This window comes from Typopeltis vanoorti, chromosome 20, assembly GCF_054136105.1.
Source record: "Typopeltis vanoorti isolate ZY-2024b chromosome 20, IOZ_Tvanoo_1.0, whole genome shotgun sequence".
NCBI lineage: Eukaryota > Metazoa > Arthropoda > Arachnida > Uropygi > Thelyphonidae > Typopeltis > Typopeltis vanoorti.
The window spans coordinates 75,545,626-75,564,054 of NC_143568.1; the positions used below are offsets into that span (position 1 = coordinate 75,545,626).

The 18,429-nt window shown below is 36.6% G+C and overlaps 1 protein-coding gene across 1 annotated transcript in view; it reads right to left on the minus strand.

Annotated features, from left to right (window-relative positions):
* Positions 1 to 18,429, minus strand: part of LOC150095576 (solute carrier family 4 member 11-like) — a 341,029-nt gene that overhangs the window by 130,792 nt on the left and 191,808 nt on the right. Inside the window, exon 8 of the mRNA XM_090410034.1 lies at positions 9,065 to 9,197. Coding sequence (XP_090266160.1) covers positions 9,065 to 9,197 — 133 coding nt within the window. The remainder of the gene's footprint in view (positions 1 to 9,064; positions 9,198 to 18,429) is intronic.

Below are 18,429 nucleotides of genomic sequence, written 5' to 3' on the forward strand. Positions count from 1 at the left end.
ATACTTCACACATGAAAAACAGCTTAAACAAGTTCATGTGGGGAGATAGTAACTCGCTTGCAGTGGTAAACAACACACCCTCCCTAACAGCCACTATACCACAGAGGCAATAAAAACAAGTACTTTTATTATGCCAGTGAATAAGGTATGAGGAGTCTGTGTAATATATTTCTCACCAAATAGTGCAATCAGAGACAACTGGGATAAAAACACACTAATTAATGAATCACATGTCACCTCATACAGAAACTATGCTGTATAGACTGATACAAAACCATATGTTGCATGGGCAAACACAGTATCTAACTAAAAACTATTGTTATTAATTAGATGTGTGTGAGTTTGATTTCCCAAGGCAGCAATAAAATTCAACCGAATGTGCTAAAATTCGTAAAAGTCTTAAAACTAAGTAATATATATAATGAATGTTATGGCAGTTTCACATTTGGAATTCGGCTGAAGAGAGTTACCATTTCGACTCAATTGTCAGCTATGCTTTTATCTTTTGGTTGCGCGATCTTTTGTTAATACCACACCAATCATATGCACGTTTTAATAACCTGCCTTTGCTGTCTGTTTTGTGTTAGGCTTAATTACCGTAAAGGAAGAAAAGTTACAAAAGAGAAAAATGATCCTGGTCCGGGGATGCCCTCATTCAGGTAACATTCACTAATTTCATGTTATCAGTCTGTGGTGTGCCAGTATCGGTAAGTGGTGATATTATTTGATCTATTCTACGTTAAAAAATTTAACCCTGAGATGGATAACTGGCTGATAAAAAATAAAAAGAAATTCCCACGAACAATCAGAAGAAGCAGAAACAGACTCAAAAAAAAAAAGGACAGTATTTCATATTTTATCAGAACAGCCCGCATCGTCTTCAGAACCAAACGGTAAGAGGCAAAAAAAATGTAATATATGCATTTGATTTTTGCAATATTCACTGTGTATGTTTTGTATTGAATATATATACAATAAATAATATATCTCTCTATTACGATTTTTTTTCGAGGGGAGGGCCGTGAAATATTTTAATTTTTGCAAAGGGGGCACTGACATCCAGAAGTTTGGGAAGCACTGATCTAGATGATTTCATGTGGGAAAGAATTATTGGAAAGCTTGAAGAAGACTGCAAAATTTCTGATATTGCCAGAGAGTTTAGAATCTCACATAGCACTCTATCCAGACTCTGGACAGTGTTTTAAACCAATGGAATATGTGTCCAGGCATTTGCTAAGAGGTCATCCTCACTAAACTATGGAATATGAAGACAGATTTTTGGTTATAACAGCAAAATGTAATTAAAGCACCACAGCAAGTCAGTGTGCAAGTTGGCTCTATTCAAGCACAGGTACATGGGTATCTTGGCAAACTGTGACAAGATGTCTATGACAAGAAGACCCATATGCCCAAAGGCCTATAAGTCTGCATCCCTTTATCAATAGCTCATTATAGAGCACATTTTCAGTGGTGTTGTATCCATAAAAATTACACAAGACACCAATAGGCTAATGTACTCTTTATAAATGAGAGTTGTTTTAGTCTTTCCTCTGATTCCAGACGACACTCAATTCGGCATGAAAGTGGTACTGCTTACCATTGCAAGAATGTTCTTGAAAGGGATAGATTCTAGTAGCAAGGCTTATACGTTGGTCATACATAACTGGTAATTAGCTTACGGAATTAACAACGCATAAGAAGGATATTAATTAAAGACAACTTTAATGAATAACTTCAATATTTCGGCAACGTCACGTTGCCATCTTCAGGAACATAAAAATATGGTATGTGCACGCAGGCACTAACAAAAGCAAACGAGGAAGAAGGCGAGAAACTAATATTGTTCCTAAAGTCCTAATGGTGCCCTCTGGTGGCCTAATTTGGTCGTCTTGGCCGTTGGGCTGAAGTTCTCATAATGTAAGTCTCACAAATCTGGGGTAGTTTCATACACCCAAATTTGTTGAGGTTTGGAACGTTTTTTAGAGCTGCTGATGATTCCTTGAATAATCTTTCATACTTAAACTTGCTGCGGTGTATTACTTTAGTTTTCTTCCAACAAATTTTATGGTGAGTATCTAAGGCATGGTCTGGCAGCCCAGAGTGGCATGGTCTGACAGCCACTCTGGGCAGGCACACCATGCCTTAGATACCCACAATAGAATTTGTTGGAAGAAAACTAAAATAATACACCGCAGCAAGTTACGAAAGATTATTCAAGGAATCATCAGCAGCTCTAAAAAAAGGTTCCAAACCTCAACAAATTTTGGTGTATGAAACTACCCCAAATTTGGGAGACTTACATTATGAGAACTTCAGCCCAACGGCCAAGACAACCCAATTAGCCTGCTAGGGGGAACCATTAGGACTTTAGGAACAATATTAGTTTCTTGCCTTCTTCCTCATTTGCTTTTGTTAGTGCACATACCATATTTTTATGTTCCTGAAGATGGCAACGTGACGTTGCTGAAATATTGAAGTTATTCATTAAAGTTGCCTTTAATTAATATCCTTTTTATGCGTTGTTAATTCCGTAAGCTAATTACCAGAAAGGGATAGATGTAGCTGTGCTACGGTCATGGTGTGGGAAGGCATTATGCTTAATGGACAAACCAAGCTACAAGTGCTGGAAAAAGAGACTATGACTGGCAAACAATATTGCAATGAAGTTCTTCAACATCATGTTTGACTGTCCTGTGTACTGTTGTTGAAGAATTAATTTTTATGGATGACAATACCCAGAGCCGGCGCTAGGGTCTTTGACGCCCGCATGCAATTTCTATCTAAGCACCCCTGTAATGATCCGGGAGTGTGTGGTTCTTTTATGATAATAAAAATTTAAATTATGTGAAATTTCTTAAATGAATTTTGACAGAACAGCCACATGTTGGTTCGCTAAATGTAATGAACCGGGAGTGTTGACTAGGCAGGATAATCGTTAAAAACCCGTATATTCAAAAAATTCTCAAAAGTTAAAGCAAATTTTGATAAAGCCACTTCACTTTAATCGTTGAATATAATGATACAGGGATTATAGCCTTCTCACCGACCCGAATCGCTAACAAAATTAAAATGAATTTTAATTAAAGTTAAAATTTATTTGAACTAAAGTTTAAAAAATTCTTGCATTTTACAAGTTACTAAATTCTTAGTAACTTGTAATAATTTCTATAAGTGGAACTATCTTTTAGAAAAATAAAAGAAACTCAAGATAGATGAGAAAATAAGAAAATAATTCAGAAATAATTAGAACATTTAATATAAGTATTCAAAAAACAACATCTTTACAGAATAACAGAAAATAAATTAAATTACATAAATATACTTGCAATTTTTTTTTTTTAAATTTTAAGGTTTTTGATTTCATATTCACAAAATTAGAAATAATGGTCTTAACGTCTAATTCCGCATATATATCATTTTCAATAGCTATTAACACCAAACTAACAAGCCTTTTTTGTGACATACTTGTTCTTAAGTAGATTTTAATCAATTTCAACTTGGAAAAGGAATGTTCACCGCTCGCTACACTAACAGTTAAGGTTAATAGTATTCTTAAAGAAATTGAAAAGTTAGGGAAAAATAAATTATTGAACACAATAAAATTAAGAATATCGAAAGGGCTTTAGAATATTTAAATTATCCTTCCGAAAAATATCTCGGAAAGCACATAACTCGTCATATAGTTCTATTGCATTTATGTTTTTATTGTCGCAGTCCTTCAAGAGAATCTCTAAATCATCACAAATTTTTCGTAAATCTTCGTTATTAATTTGTAGTAATCTATACAAGAAATTGAAATTATCATATCTTTTAGTTGGTCAAAACGTTCTATTAACGAACACGTTGCAATGTCTAGAAGTGTATAAAACACATCCACTCTAAATTTATCTTCTGGCGATTGTGGCGTTTCGTCATGATGCTCGTAGTCAAATTGTCATGTCTTCCTCATCGTCGAACTTCCGTACCAGTTTTAAATTCTTGTTCTCCATCCACCTCTTACCGTTTTAAGAACTTCTTTAAAATTTGTATCTGATCGATACTCTTGTAAGAATATTTTTAAGTTTTCGATAGATTCTAAAGCAAGTGTAATGTTCATATTTTTGTCTTGAAGCATTTTACTCACAGGGTTTATTCTGTTAAGTAAATCATACCAAGTTATAAGAAAGCAAATAAATTTGTAGTCCTTTATTTTAGCACATAATGTTTGTGCTTCATGCTGAGTTTCTTTATTAAAATTTTCATTACTTAAAATTTCAAAAAGTGCATCATAAATTTCTCCTAACTGATATCATAGAGGGCGGATTGCATTAATTTTACTTTCCCCATTGCATTTCTGATGGCTGTTTCAATGTTAATTTTTTTACAAACTTTAAAAGGATTACCCAACATTTCTAAGAGAATGAAAAGAATTGTATATTTCTTGAATAACTGCAAAGAAACTAATTGTATCTGCATTACTTTGGCTGCATCGTTAATGATTAAATTTAGAGTATGAGCAGCACATGGCACGTAAAAAGCTAGAGGATTTTTGTTCAAAAGCAAATTTTGGAGCCGATATTTGCTCCATTGTCATACCCTTGAACTCACATCTTCAATGGGAATGCTCCATTTTTCCAGTTGTTCCATTATTGTTGCACATAAACCATCCTGTGGAATCTGATATATCTGCAAAACCTAAAACGTTTTCCCTGATCTTGACAATTCCATTGTCACAGGAAACAAAGTGAATAATAATAGTAATTTGTTCTGTTTCACTTGCATCAGGTGTGCAGTCTAAAATTATGGAATAATATTTAGATTTGCGAATTGATAATAAAATTGTATCCCTGATTGTGTTACTTAAAATTTCCAATATTTCATTTTGACTGTCTTGACTCAAATAGTGTACTCTATTGTTTCGTTGTAGGGCCCTTTCAACATGATTTTCCATAACGGAATCAAATTTCCCAAACAGTTCGACTAATTTTAAAAAATTGCCGTTATTTCTTTCATATAATTTATCAGATGATCCGCGAAAAGCTAAATTTCGGCTACCAAGGAATTTTATAATTTCAATCAAGCATTCTAAAACACTCGTCCAATGTTTCTTTTCCATTTCATACATGCTTGGAGTCTTGAAATCAATAGTAGTTTTGTTTTTTTAAATTTTTATCAAGTTCCTTCCATTTTAAGAAATTTTTCATGTGAGTTAAACTAGTCTCATGTCTATGTAAAGCTGTACTTACATTTCTCCAATCGTTATAACCTTCTACAAAACTCAGTGGATGATTTAGTTGATTCAGTAGGTGCGACAAGTTTGCAACAAAAGTAAAAAACAGAATTTAAAGTTTCGGAATAAATGAGCCATGTTCTTGGCACGAGCTCCCGTTTTCCATTTTTCTATTATAATAATACTTGTCAAATTTACGACCATATGTATCTCTGGGATATATTATATTTTTATTTTGAACAGGCCTCATTACAATTAAAACAACTCTTAATTTTTCATCAATATTTCCCCGTTCACCTGGATCTTCTAAATCCACAGAGACTAACAATATGTTAGTTTCATGGTCAACTACAACTAAATCTTGCTGTAGGTGACTAAATCCTAACTATTTTTCACTTAAATCGTGTTCAATTATCTTGTTCAATAGTTGCAATAGTACCTTCATACAAACTGGATGATGTGCATGGTTCTTCAACTCTGATTTCTGATATATCGAGTTGGTTACAATCTGCATCAGAATATTTTAATATTTTAACAAATTTATTAAGAGCCCCAGTTTGTTTCTTAATATCTGCTTCTTTCTCAGCATGACGCTTATGATTTTGTGCACCGGATAACTTTTTTAAAATTTTTGATTCCATTTCTCTTTTATACCCGCAAGAAATTATTACACAACATGACACAGAGACGAAATAATAGTCCGCACTGCGCTACTGTCAGTAGCCTATTGAGATGCGTACCATATGACTGGTTAACTAGCAACAAATGTTTTGTATGAAAATTTGTTTAGGCGCATAAAAACTGTTCACTGTTTCACTTTAGATAGACTGCAGTAGACACAACATTCTGCAGGCAAGCATTTAGCCTGCTCTAGCTGCAAAATTATAAACAGCTGGCTGATCAAAGAGGCAGCAATATACTTTTTTTTTCAATTTTTATTCGGTGTATACAGCCTCATTTATTTTAATATTGATCATTCTAAGAATTTTTTTGTTTTTATGATAAAAATTTTGTTTCTTAAAAATTAACTTATGAACCGTTCCCTAGCGACGCCGCCCCCATCATAGCGGCGCCCGCATGCCCGCTTCCACCAGCCCTGGCAATACCATCCATAAAAATGAAATCATCATAAATCTCTACCCCAGAGAACATGTCTGAGATACAACAGGGAGATGCATTGCTACTCAAAATTCCCCTCCAGAAAACAAAGAAGGTCTTGTCCTTGCTCTATAGAAACCTTCTTGGATATCTTAGTTACTAAGCAACTGGATGGGTCCCTTGTGTTTACCACTATAGTAGTGAGCGCACACATACAAGGATTGTTAAGATCATTGTGTCTGGGTCTCATGATAAACTGAAATCGAGGAATACCAGGATTTTCTCTACTTCCAAGGTGTCTATGTCTACAGTATCCCATGTAAATGTGGGATTTTGGACTGAATGGATGGACCACCTTGATAAGAAGTAAAGAACACAAAAAGCATATTTGGTATGGACAACCTAAAAGTGGACTAACACAGTGTGCTTTGGAAGAAGATCATTTCATCAGGCAGAAGAAATGCCAAGCTTCTATATAGTTTCCATTTAAAATCATAGATACTGTTCTTGGAAGTGGCTTATATTCTACATAATTCAGTGAACTACAATAGAACTGATGGTGTAACTCTACACACAAATTTGTCATACCACCCCAACCTCCCATCAGCAGTAAACTCAGGAGACAGATGTAAAGAGTGGCTGGCACTACTTTGCCCTCCATACATGTGACTGTCCTTGTTCTTTAGGTCATTTCATTCCCAGTCTTTGCTGAGTGTGTGTGTCTTCAAAGTGTCTTTGAGAATGCTACCATGAGCTTTAATTTAGTTATTAAATTATTTATTTTCATTCCAGTAGTATGTTTTTATTCTGGAAATGTCACATAAATTGTTACAATAGCTATGGAAACTCAAATATGGAAATACAATTCTTATTATTACTATTATCATTGTCAGACCTCTATGAAATCAAAAGAATCATTATAAGTGGCCCCACGGTCACACACACACACACACACACACACACACACACACACACACACACACACACACACAACTAATCATACTGTGCCTTAAATGCATTTATCATGTCTGCAATCTCCACATACTTTGGCAATTCACTCCAATTACATACTACTCACCACACAAAAGCAACTCCTTATCCACTGCTCTCACACCCTTCTTATACAGTTTCCACTTCTTCCATAAACTTCATTTCACTGATACTATAATTTTTAACCAAATTCCTGATATTTTTGTATTAACATACCTGAATTGCAATATCTTTCCTTGGAACACACATATCCTTGCATCTTCTGATTACTACACTTCATTCTAATTTGTGACACGAGAAACTACATTAAGTAATTTTGGATACTCTTATTCTCACTCACCTGTCTTAAGAATTTTGTGCACATACACATATGTAACCCAGTATCAACTAACTGCCCTGATTTACTAGATTCTGCTCATCTGTTCTTTCAAGAACATTTTCTCGCGATACCTCCAAATCTATTCAAGTATGCCATTCATAAGTCTTCCCATCAATTTCACCCCATACACATGCAGCCTGGACACTATTCCTTCTTCCTGTGTGACCTATGATTGACTTTTTCGTTATTTGCCATTCCAACCTTCCTACTTTCAATCTTATCATACTGTGATAACAGAAGACTTAATCTCAACTCTCACTCTTTTTTCTGTGTCTTGATGATACTTTTATATCATCTTCCCTTTCATATTTGTCACTTTTCAAATGATTGGTACCTAACAAAGCAATAAATTCTTTCACTTTCCCTGTTTCTATAATTTAGTTAAAGTTATTAGTGAAGTATAAGCAAAGCAATTAAATGTTAGTTTCCCTTTTAATCTCATATCCCTCTCCTTAAAAAATCTTTATCTGATAACAGCCTATAATTATTACATATTTCTCACTTATATAGGAAACGACCATGGTATCTGCCATGATGAAATAATTATCAACTGAGACTCACTTGTAACATCGATTACACTGATGTTACAAGTGTAATTTTGTTTTTGTTTTTCTTTCTTTTTTTTTGTTAAGAAGTATATAATACTTGACAAGAAATTACTCTTAATATAATATTCTTCCATGGAATCAAAAGACTCTCTGTAAGAAGGGCCATGCTTTCTTAAGTCTTCATCCATTAAATAAACTAATCACATCTCACAGACATGATCTTTAAAACTGTCATAAATTCTAAGCTGGAAAAATAATTTTTTATGTTTACATTAAATAAATACTTCCTACTTCCTTTGCATGTTGATACATAAGTTAAAATCTGTCCATTATTGAAGAATATAAATAAAGCCAAGCCTCATATCAAGCATGATAATATGTATGTATCAGATAATAATAACATTCTGAAATAGAGAAAGCATAACTGTTAATTGCTTTTATTGCCAACAGGTGGGCTTACTTATTGCTGATGTCTTCTTTTGGTTACATCTAGGCTCTGTTACAAAAATGTTAATCAATAAACTTACCTTAATGTCATGACATGTACACACGTCAGACATCAAGGCTCGCTCACCCAAAGCTGGTGCACAGCATCTGGACAAAACTAATTTATTTTTTATTTCATAAAAAACTCTAACTACGATCATTTTAAGATGAACACAGATGAAGAACCACTAACGACTCAATGAAACTCCTACTGAACTTACTAGGCCACATCATTAATAAAAAAAAATGAGTGTCTTAGGCGAGTAGGATTTTGCATAATTTGTTGAGCCCCGCTGTCATATGACTGCAGGGCTTATGTTCAATAAAAACATCCTAAAATGTATCTTAACTTACCTCGTGGACCATTTCATGAGTTTGCTGACATCAAAAATGGAGTACATGATGAGGAAAAGGGTATTCCACAATCCTACACACGCATACATTGCTTGAAAGTTTAGGTGGAAGTCTTGACATATACTGAAGATAACTGTTCAAAAAATAATAATTACATATGAAATGATATATTATAATAGCTTTACCTAATTAGTGGGGTAAATAAATTCAGAAATGTTACTTAATTTTTAGAGACATTCACTACATCTGGAAATGTTATACAAAAGCAGATACATGAAGAATAATGCAGATACATGAAGGATGCAATTCCCAATAACCATACATTGATTGAAAATGTTGTTATACAATCTTTGTGTATTCTTTAATCATTTGCTTTCTTTAAACAAGTGAACTTGTTGCATATGATAAAATCTGGTCTCAATGTGTATATTATGAAGCCTTGCATAAAATAACTCATTGTTACTTTTCCCTGATGGTAAAATTCTATCCTTGACTGCCAATTCTATTCTTTCATTCTTTTGTAGTATCTTCTATGGCCAATTCACCAATCTTGCCTTTCTCAAGTAGGGTTATGACACTTCACTAAATTTTTAAACACAGTCCTGTCTCATTTTCCAGCAGAAAGATCAAGCCTAACCCTCTCTCTCTCTCTCAATTTTATTATTATTATTTTTCTAACCTCTAACTTCACAGTCTGTCATATCAATCCTTAAACTTATTTACTGTCTGCACATTCCCCACCCTCTCAGGTCTTTAATCTCTCATGATCAACGTCCTCCTCAATATTGTAACAATTCTCTGAGATGTCTTCACAACCTTTCAATATGTCCTCTGAACTTCAAATTTCTATCTAAAATCACTCCAAGATCCCTTGCTTCCTCCACTTCTTCCAGTATAACTCCACATCCACAAAGTGAGTTTGAAGCATCCCATTTGTGGATCCTAAATTTTAAAACCTTACATTAAACTCACATTCCCATTCTTTTGCCAACCTTTTCAGCCTATTGAAATCCTCTTGAAGAGCCAAAAAATCAGCACTGTTACTAATAAGTCTCCCAAGCTTCACATCATCTGTAAACAGCTAAATATTTTCCTGTAGTTCTGTGACAATATCATTGATAATTGATTGAACAGCAATAGTTCCAGTCAGTACTTCAATCTTTATGTCAAAGAAGCCTGTGAAACTCCACTTATGATGTTTCTATTTTCTGATACTGCTCTCCTATGTACAACTCTCTGATATTTAACAGAGTCAATCACCAATCCGCTTACCTAATATCCAAACCCATATGTTGCAACTTAAGAATCAAGTTATGTGGAACCCTGTTGAAACCCCCCCCCAAAAAAAATTGACAATGCATACCTTGCACTCATCCACGTCTCTCATTATTCTGTTGTAAAAGGTTACCAGATTACTAAAACAAGAGCGTTCTTTAGATAATCCATGCTGGCCTACATAAATAATGTTGCCCTCATTGCCCAATTCTGTATGCAACTATTACAAATTTAATAATCTTAACACCTATAGAAGAAATACAAGCAGGTCTACGGTTTGATACCTTCACCCTTATGCAATGGTACTGTCTTACTCTCCTTCTAGGAACTTGTCTCATTACAAGACTTTCATTAAACAGCAAGCTAATGACCCAGTCAGTTCTAAAGTACATTCCCATAAAACACATGGTGAAATTCCATCTAGGTCCCCTACCTTATTAACATTTAGCATACTCAGTATTTGGAATGCATCCTCTTACTTCACTTATAAGACTTCACCACTTGTCATCCCTCTAAGAATAAAGCCTACTGTATCAGGATGAAACATTCTAATGAAGTGATCATGAAATAGCTCAAGTATGTCATCTGCTTTAGTCACCCAATTCCCATCTTATAGGGAATCGGGTGAATAAAAATTATAGGGAATCAATCCATTCCCTATAATTTTTCCTCCTATTAACCATATAGTGATAAAAACTCCTTAGGATTCTTCTTGGATTGCAGCACCAATCTCTTTTCATATTCTAATTTTTCTCTCTTTACAATACTAGTCACTTTTCTAGTCTGAGCCAATATTCCTCATGCAACCGTTCTCCACTTCTCTCTCTCTTTATGTGTCTTCCATAATATCATTTTCTTATGCAATTCCCCTTTTATTTCTCATCATCCATTTGACTCTAAATTGCTTTATCTTCTTCACTTAAAGTATACAATCTGCGACTGCTATCAAGCTTTTCTTAAGTGTCTCTCATGTACTAGTTCTTCAAATTCTTTCATCTATTTTACTGCTAGCAGCTGGTTTCTAAGTATATGATAATTGCCTGCCTTATAAGTCCATATTAATTCTTTCTATTTTTGATACCTCCACATGCTTATTCAAGTCAAGACTACATGGTCACTCTCTCACCAATAGGGGACAAGTATGACATCTCATACTAGATAACACTTGCTCACCAACCAAGATCAGTTTTCTCTTTTTGCACATCACATTTCACTTTTGCATCCTATCCTAAACACATCATGTCTATAGCTTCTTCAGTCTCTAAAAAAGCTGGTATTTTTACTCTCTCTCTCTCTCTCCATTTGCTTTCCCACAGATACTTCATTTCTGCATTTTTATAGGTATTTCCGTGGAAACTGCTCCACTAAACTAGTTACCACTATTCCATCCCTCATAACCCATAATTGTGTATGAATGCACTGAGCTGCTTGTCAACATTATATAAGTTCAACTCCATACTGACTAAGCTTCTCATCCTCTTCCTTCATTCTAATATATATATCTCAGTTCTTCAGAAAACTGTCTTCCAAAAAATATAATCTCCAAGTCTTCAAGAAACATTAATGGATTCTTTTTCTTTCTCTGTTCTGCCCACACATGGCACTGTCCTGTTACAGGTCTTGGGGGGGGGGGGGGGTGATAAAAATTTTTTATAAAGTAGTACATTTAAATTTCACATAGACAAGATTGTCATGTCACAAGATGATATTTAAATTGAAATGGACATGGAATAAAATCAATTAATAAGTCAGTGTGTCAAAAGACATTGTACTGAGTACATCGGGAGCTGTGCAACTGGTGCTATTCTGACCATGTGCATTGCCATGTCTGTGATTTCATCATGGACAACAAGTTAGAACAAAGAGCGAACATAAAATTCTGCGTGAAACTGGACAATCTGCCACAGAAATGTCGGACATGATTTGCCAAGTTTACTGCGATGCTGCAATGAGTCGTTCGAGGTGTTCTGAGTGGCACGTGCACTTCAAGAGCGGAAGAACATCACTGGAAGACGACGAGAGAACAGGAAGATCTTCAACAAGCTCAACCCCTGAAAATGTCGAAACCATTCGGCAACTTGTGCATGAGGATCGTGGGAGAACGCTCCACAACATCGCTGCCATTGTTGGTGTGTCATACGGAACAGTCCAGGCAATCCTCATGTGTGATTTGAACATGCGGCGTGTTGCTGCTAAGTTCATCCCCAGGCTTCTGACCCAGGAGCAGAAGGAACACTACATCGAAGTCTGTCAAGAACTCTGTCAGTGTGGCGTGGATGACCTATCCTTCATGTCGAGGATCATTACCAGTGACGAAACTTGGGTGTATGGGTACGATCCTGAGACGAAGCAACAGTCTTCACAGTGGAAGAGCCCATCATCTCCACGACCGAAAAAGGCAAGGCAGGTCCACAGCCCGACCAAGTGCATGCTCATCGTCTTTTTCGACATTGTGTATCGAGAATTCGTACCCAGGGGCCAGACTGTCAATAGTGGGTTCTACTGCCAGGTTTTAAGACATCTGAGGGAGGACATTCAGCGAAAGTGATTGGATCTGTGGCGCATGAAAAACTGGATGCTCCACAACGACAATGCACCCTGTCACTGAGCTCTCCTCACACGTGAGTTTCTTGCTGGAAACACCATGATCTCACTTCCGCACCCACCCTACTTGCCAGATTTGGCTCCTGCGGACTTTGCCCTCTTCCTGAAGATGAAGATCCAGCTCAAAGGTCGCCGTTTTGACAACGCTGTGGAAATCCAGCGCAAATCGCAAATTCCAGAAGTGGCAGGAATGCTGGAAGCGCTGTATTGCTATGCAAGGGGACTATTTTGAAGTGATGGTGTGTAAACATAGATAAATAAAGTAATTTCTCGTAAACAGAGCTAGTCTCAAAACATTTTGATACCACCTCGTATGTACATCATTTGTTATATGAATAAATAGTATTCCAAAAGCTGCAAGTTACCAGTAATATGCCACAGGGCTCTTAGGCGTAACTTATATGATGATACTGAAAGAGAGGTTTAGATAAGAATATGCAGTTGTTTGCAGATGACACTAAATTAAGTAAAGATATTTGGAGTGGAGTAGATATCTTGGTTCACTATCATAACTGGATAGCATGAGTTCTGCTATCCAATCACAGTAGAGATCCGATATATAAGTTGGTAAAGATTTTGCAGTAGAAAGAATAGAGGCAGACAAACTAAAACAAGAAACCATCCCTAGAAATTGAATAAGAATACTGTGATCATTGAAGAGTGCAGAATGAAGAAGTTTAATATATGGTATGATGAGCACTGCATTTAACAGTGAGGTCTTTCATGATGTGCTTTTTTTTTTCTTTTAACTCTTTTGCAGTCTGATTATAATTACAAGGTTTTAGATAACACATTAGTATGTATTTTTAGGGAATGTGCAAAGCAGCAGACTCTTCTCTTGACCTGGCTATTTAATGAGTTTTGCAATAGTAAGGGTTCTGAAGGAATGAAGGCAAATTAGTGCCTCTACACAAGTGGTACTCAAACAGAGGTATCCAATTATCATCATTCTGGGCCTTGGAGTCCCAAGGCTGTTTGCAAGGGGTCACATGCTAATATACACAAGGCCTTTATATGCATCCTTGACCCCATCCATTGAAAACACCTACCCAGCAAGAAAAAAAAAAAACTTTCTCAGCCTTGTTTACTATACTGTCACCCAACTTCCAGGGGTGACTTAATGTTCACTGCTCTCTTCCCTACTGAAAAAAATTTTCTGCATCTGTGACACCTTTCATCTATGACTTTTATCATTGTCTCTCTTTTCCAGGTATTATATAAATTTTTTAATTTACAAACCTTCAAGCTATCTTCCTAGGAGGATTCACAGATGTGTCAATGTCTTGGTCATTATTTCTGTATCCTCTGCACCAGTTGTATTCCCAAGAAACCCAGACAACCACTTCTGAATTGCCTGGGTTTCTTGGAATCTTCATTTCAATCTACAGGACTTCATTTCAGCAAGAATTATTATTATTATTATGTAACACCTCCAAGAGTCTAAACACTCATCCAGGAGGGCACCTACTCTACAACTCTCCATCTCTACCACTCCAACAACTGCAATTACCTTCATCTTCTACACATCTATGCTACTACCTCCGACCACCACCACTACCAGTATTTTCACAAACATCCGTGCCTACGGCGGGATTCGAACCAACAGCCTTATGGCTGGAGAGCAGATACGCTAACCACTCAGCCAACCAGACCAGCAAATTTGTGTTTTCACAGACACACACACACACACACATATGATGATGAACAGCCTATTTTTTCTACCCGCTGCAGGGTGAAGGCCTCTCCCATTCAGGGAGGTTTGGGTCTACTACTCCCATGGTGTCCCAGTCCATATTGGAAGAGTGTATCTATACTTGGGTGAATGTATGAAGGTGAAAGACAATCACAAACATCTATGCGAACGTGAGATTTGAACCAGCAGCCTGTTGGCTGGAGAGCGGATACACTAACCACTCGGTCAACCAGGTCTGCTAAAAGTTATTTAAAAATTATATCAATTATTTGGTTACAGTAGATGTTTGGAGTGTTACAGAGTATACAAAAGAGAAGAAGAAATAATGGAAGTCATCCATTTACTTCATTGTAGTGTCGAAAGACACAAGTTTGAGAGTAGTGGGGTATAGGCAAAGTGTCCATAGATTTGCCATGCTGGTTGATTGCCATAATGTATCCACTTTCCAATCCATGCTGACAGTTCAAATACCTTGTGAGCACAGATGTAGTGGTAGATGAATTTCATCACCTGGTTTGAGAACACTGCACTGCTTAGAGAAGACTCATTGTTCGAGATCCATTATTCACACACTAGCTATTATTCACACAATACCTCTCTCTCTCTCTCTCCTTAAACTCATTCACTGACAAAGCACTCATAACCACCTCTGGCAACCCATTCACTATTCTGCAAGCAAAAAAATCGAGTCCTAATGCCTTTGCTAACCACACTCATTCAAAATTGTCATAGGTGACCCCTTGTTCTCTCCCTTCTCATTATGTACTGAAAAAAAAAAGTGTTCAGTGTCAATCCTATAAAACCTGTTTAATAATTTATATGCTTCTATCATATCTCCTCTTTTTAGCCCATCAGCTAGTTTTTGAAGCTCGCAGACTGTCAATTTATTATCATAAGAAGTATTACATACACCTGCTTCATCTTTGTCACTAGCCTCTCATTCCTATCCACTACTTCATTCTAAAGAATCAGGTGTCCAGATATGTATACTATTGGAACGGCAGGAAGGAGCGATTACAAGGGGCCATCCCTGGAAGTTATGAAAGGAGGCTGTGTGCAAGAGGGTGAGGAGTGGTTCTTTACATGGAGGGGTGGTTGAACCTTGGAATGCACTGCCTGAGAGAGTGGTTGGAGTGGGTACGGTTAATAGGTTCCCTTAAGACACACGTGTCATCAGCAGTTGTTAAGATCTTGGAGAAAGTAGTAAGAATGTATACAACATTGGCAGATGAGGGTAATGTTATCTGTGAGAGTCAACATGGATTTGTGAAGGAGCACTCTTATTTTAGCAATATGCTAGCGTTTTATAATAAATTTACAAGAGCATTAGATGAGGAAAGGCATATACTGCCATTTTCTTAGACTTAGCGAAGGCATTTGACAGGGTGCCACATGATAAGCTGATATTTAAGTTGCAGCACATGAATCTGGATGTCAGATTGGTCAACTGGATTCAGGATTGGCTGTCCAATAGTTATCAGAGAGTTGTGTATGGTGGGGCAGTTTCAAGGAGGCAGAGGGTTACAAGTGGGGTCCCACAGGGACCAGTACTATGACCTATATTGTTTAACCTATATAATAATGACATTGCCGGTGGATAGCAAGGGGATATTCAGTTGTTTGCGGATGATGCGAAGCTGGGAAGGATTATTAGTAATTGTGCAGATGTAGTAGCCCTGCAAGAGGATTTGAATAAGCTAGATAGACGGGCAAATGAATTGGGGTATCGGTTTAATGCAACAAAATGTAAGGTCTTGAGGTTTGGGAAACATTGATGGGATGCTGCATACTCTATGGGAGGAGTTATACTGGAGGAAGTAGGGGAGACAAGAGTTCTGGGGTTGATGATTGATAGAAACCTGAAATTTAGGGGACATATTGCAAAGGTGATGAAGGTAACACAGAGGATTGCTGCAATAATGAGAAGGACACTGACCTTCAGAGATAAAAGGGTTATCATTCCGTTGTATAACACTCTGATCAGACACCTTAGACTATTGTTCTCAGATTTGGTCACCAGGATTTGAAGGAGATAAATTAACCGTGAAAAGGCGGATAACAAAGATAGTTTCAGGACTGTACAATGTTAGTTATGAGGATCGGCTGAAAGAATGTGGACTGCAGAGTTTGGTGGATAGAAGAAGGAGAGGTAATAGGATTGAGACTTTTAAACTGTTGAAAGGTGGTTACAGGGTTGACATTGGGGAGTTCTTTCGTTTGGTTGAACAGACGGAAGCAGTGATGACAAGAGTCCATCCTTGAACGTTATGAAAGGAAACCGTGAGTAACAGGGTGAGCAGTGGTTTCTTTTCATGGAGGGTGGTTGAACCATGGAATGCATTGCCTGTTGGAGTGGTGAGAGTGAGAACGGTCAATAAGTTTAAGGAGTGGTATGATAGACTGTGTTTCTTGGGGGGGGGTACCTCCCCTCGATGAGGCTTGATAGACTTTATGTTTCTTAGGAAGGACCTCCCACGATGAATCTTTTGACTCCATGGAGGCCTGGATAATAATAATGATTATATGTCATCAAGTCCTATATTGCCTTATTGACATATAGCCTACCTAACTCTTCATATATTTCTTGCTCACTCACCATTAAGTCTTTCATTTCATTCTCTACACTTGAGCTTTTGATTTCACACTGATGATGAAACATCCTGATGAACTGTTCACTGAATACCTCAACGATATCTACAGTTACCAATCTTCCATTTTTATCCATTAACACCATCTTACCATAATCATTCTTCTTTCTATTCACCATATATTGAAAATTTCCTGAGGATTTTTCTTGTGTCCCGATTTGCTCATTTCTGCTCGTACAGTACTTTTGTTGTCCATACCAACTGAGTCAATCTCCTGGCCTGCTCTTTATACTTGTGCAACCGATTAACTTTTACTGCCTTCAAAATACCTTTTTCTTCAGATTTCATGCTTAATATCCTCATTCATCGATTTTACACCTATTCTATTCAGCCTTTTGTTCTTTGGAATATGTTCACACATTGATGCTATTAAGTACTTCTTTGTCTGTTCCCAAGCAGCATTTATTTCCTTTCTGCTCAAGTCCTGATTCCATGCTACAGCTGCAAGCCATCTCCGAAGTTTATCACAATCACCAGCCTTGTATTTTCGCATATATCCTTTCCTCACAGAAGTTTTCATATGGCTAGCCACAGCCCAGGTAATCATTTCATGATCACTCTCACAGCTGGTGGAAAGCGCAAAGCTCGATTCACAATTACATTCTCTGATGAAATGATCAGATCTAAAATTCTCAATTTTCACATGCTCCCCTTTACACGCTGCCTAAGACAGTTGCCCCTCTTAAGATGTTGAGAAATTCATTTTGCTTATTCCCAAATGCTATCTTTTCCTTCCAATTTATACCGCCACAATTAAAATTACCTATTAATAATCACCCTTCCTTTGTTCACTAACCAACATTGCTCATAAATTTCTTCCTCACCACCCTCCATATTCACTGGTCTATAGCAACATGAAACTAAATATCTCTTCCTCTCAACCTCCACCTCACATCATGCTGCCTCACAACCACTGTCACCATTCCCTTCTTTCATATCTACCTTTTGTGAATATAAGTAGTAGTATTAGACATAGTAGTAATACTGTGCATCATGTCATACACACTTCATTGAAAGATCTTAGAAAAGTGCTTATTATTTGAGTACTTTTCTTTCTTTCTTTTACTTGTGGCATAATATTAAAATTTTTTGGATTGCCTTTGGCCTACAGGGAATTTCTTTTCGTACTCTGATTTAACTATGTT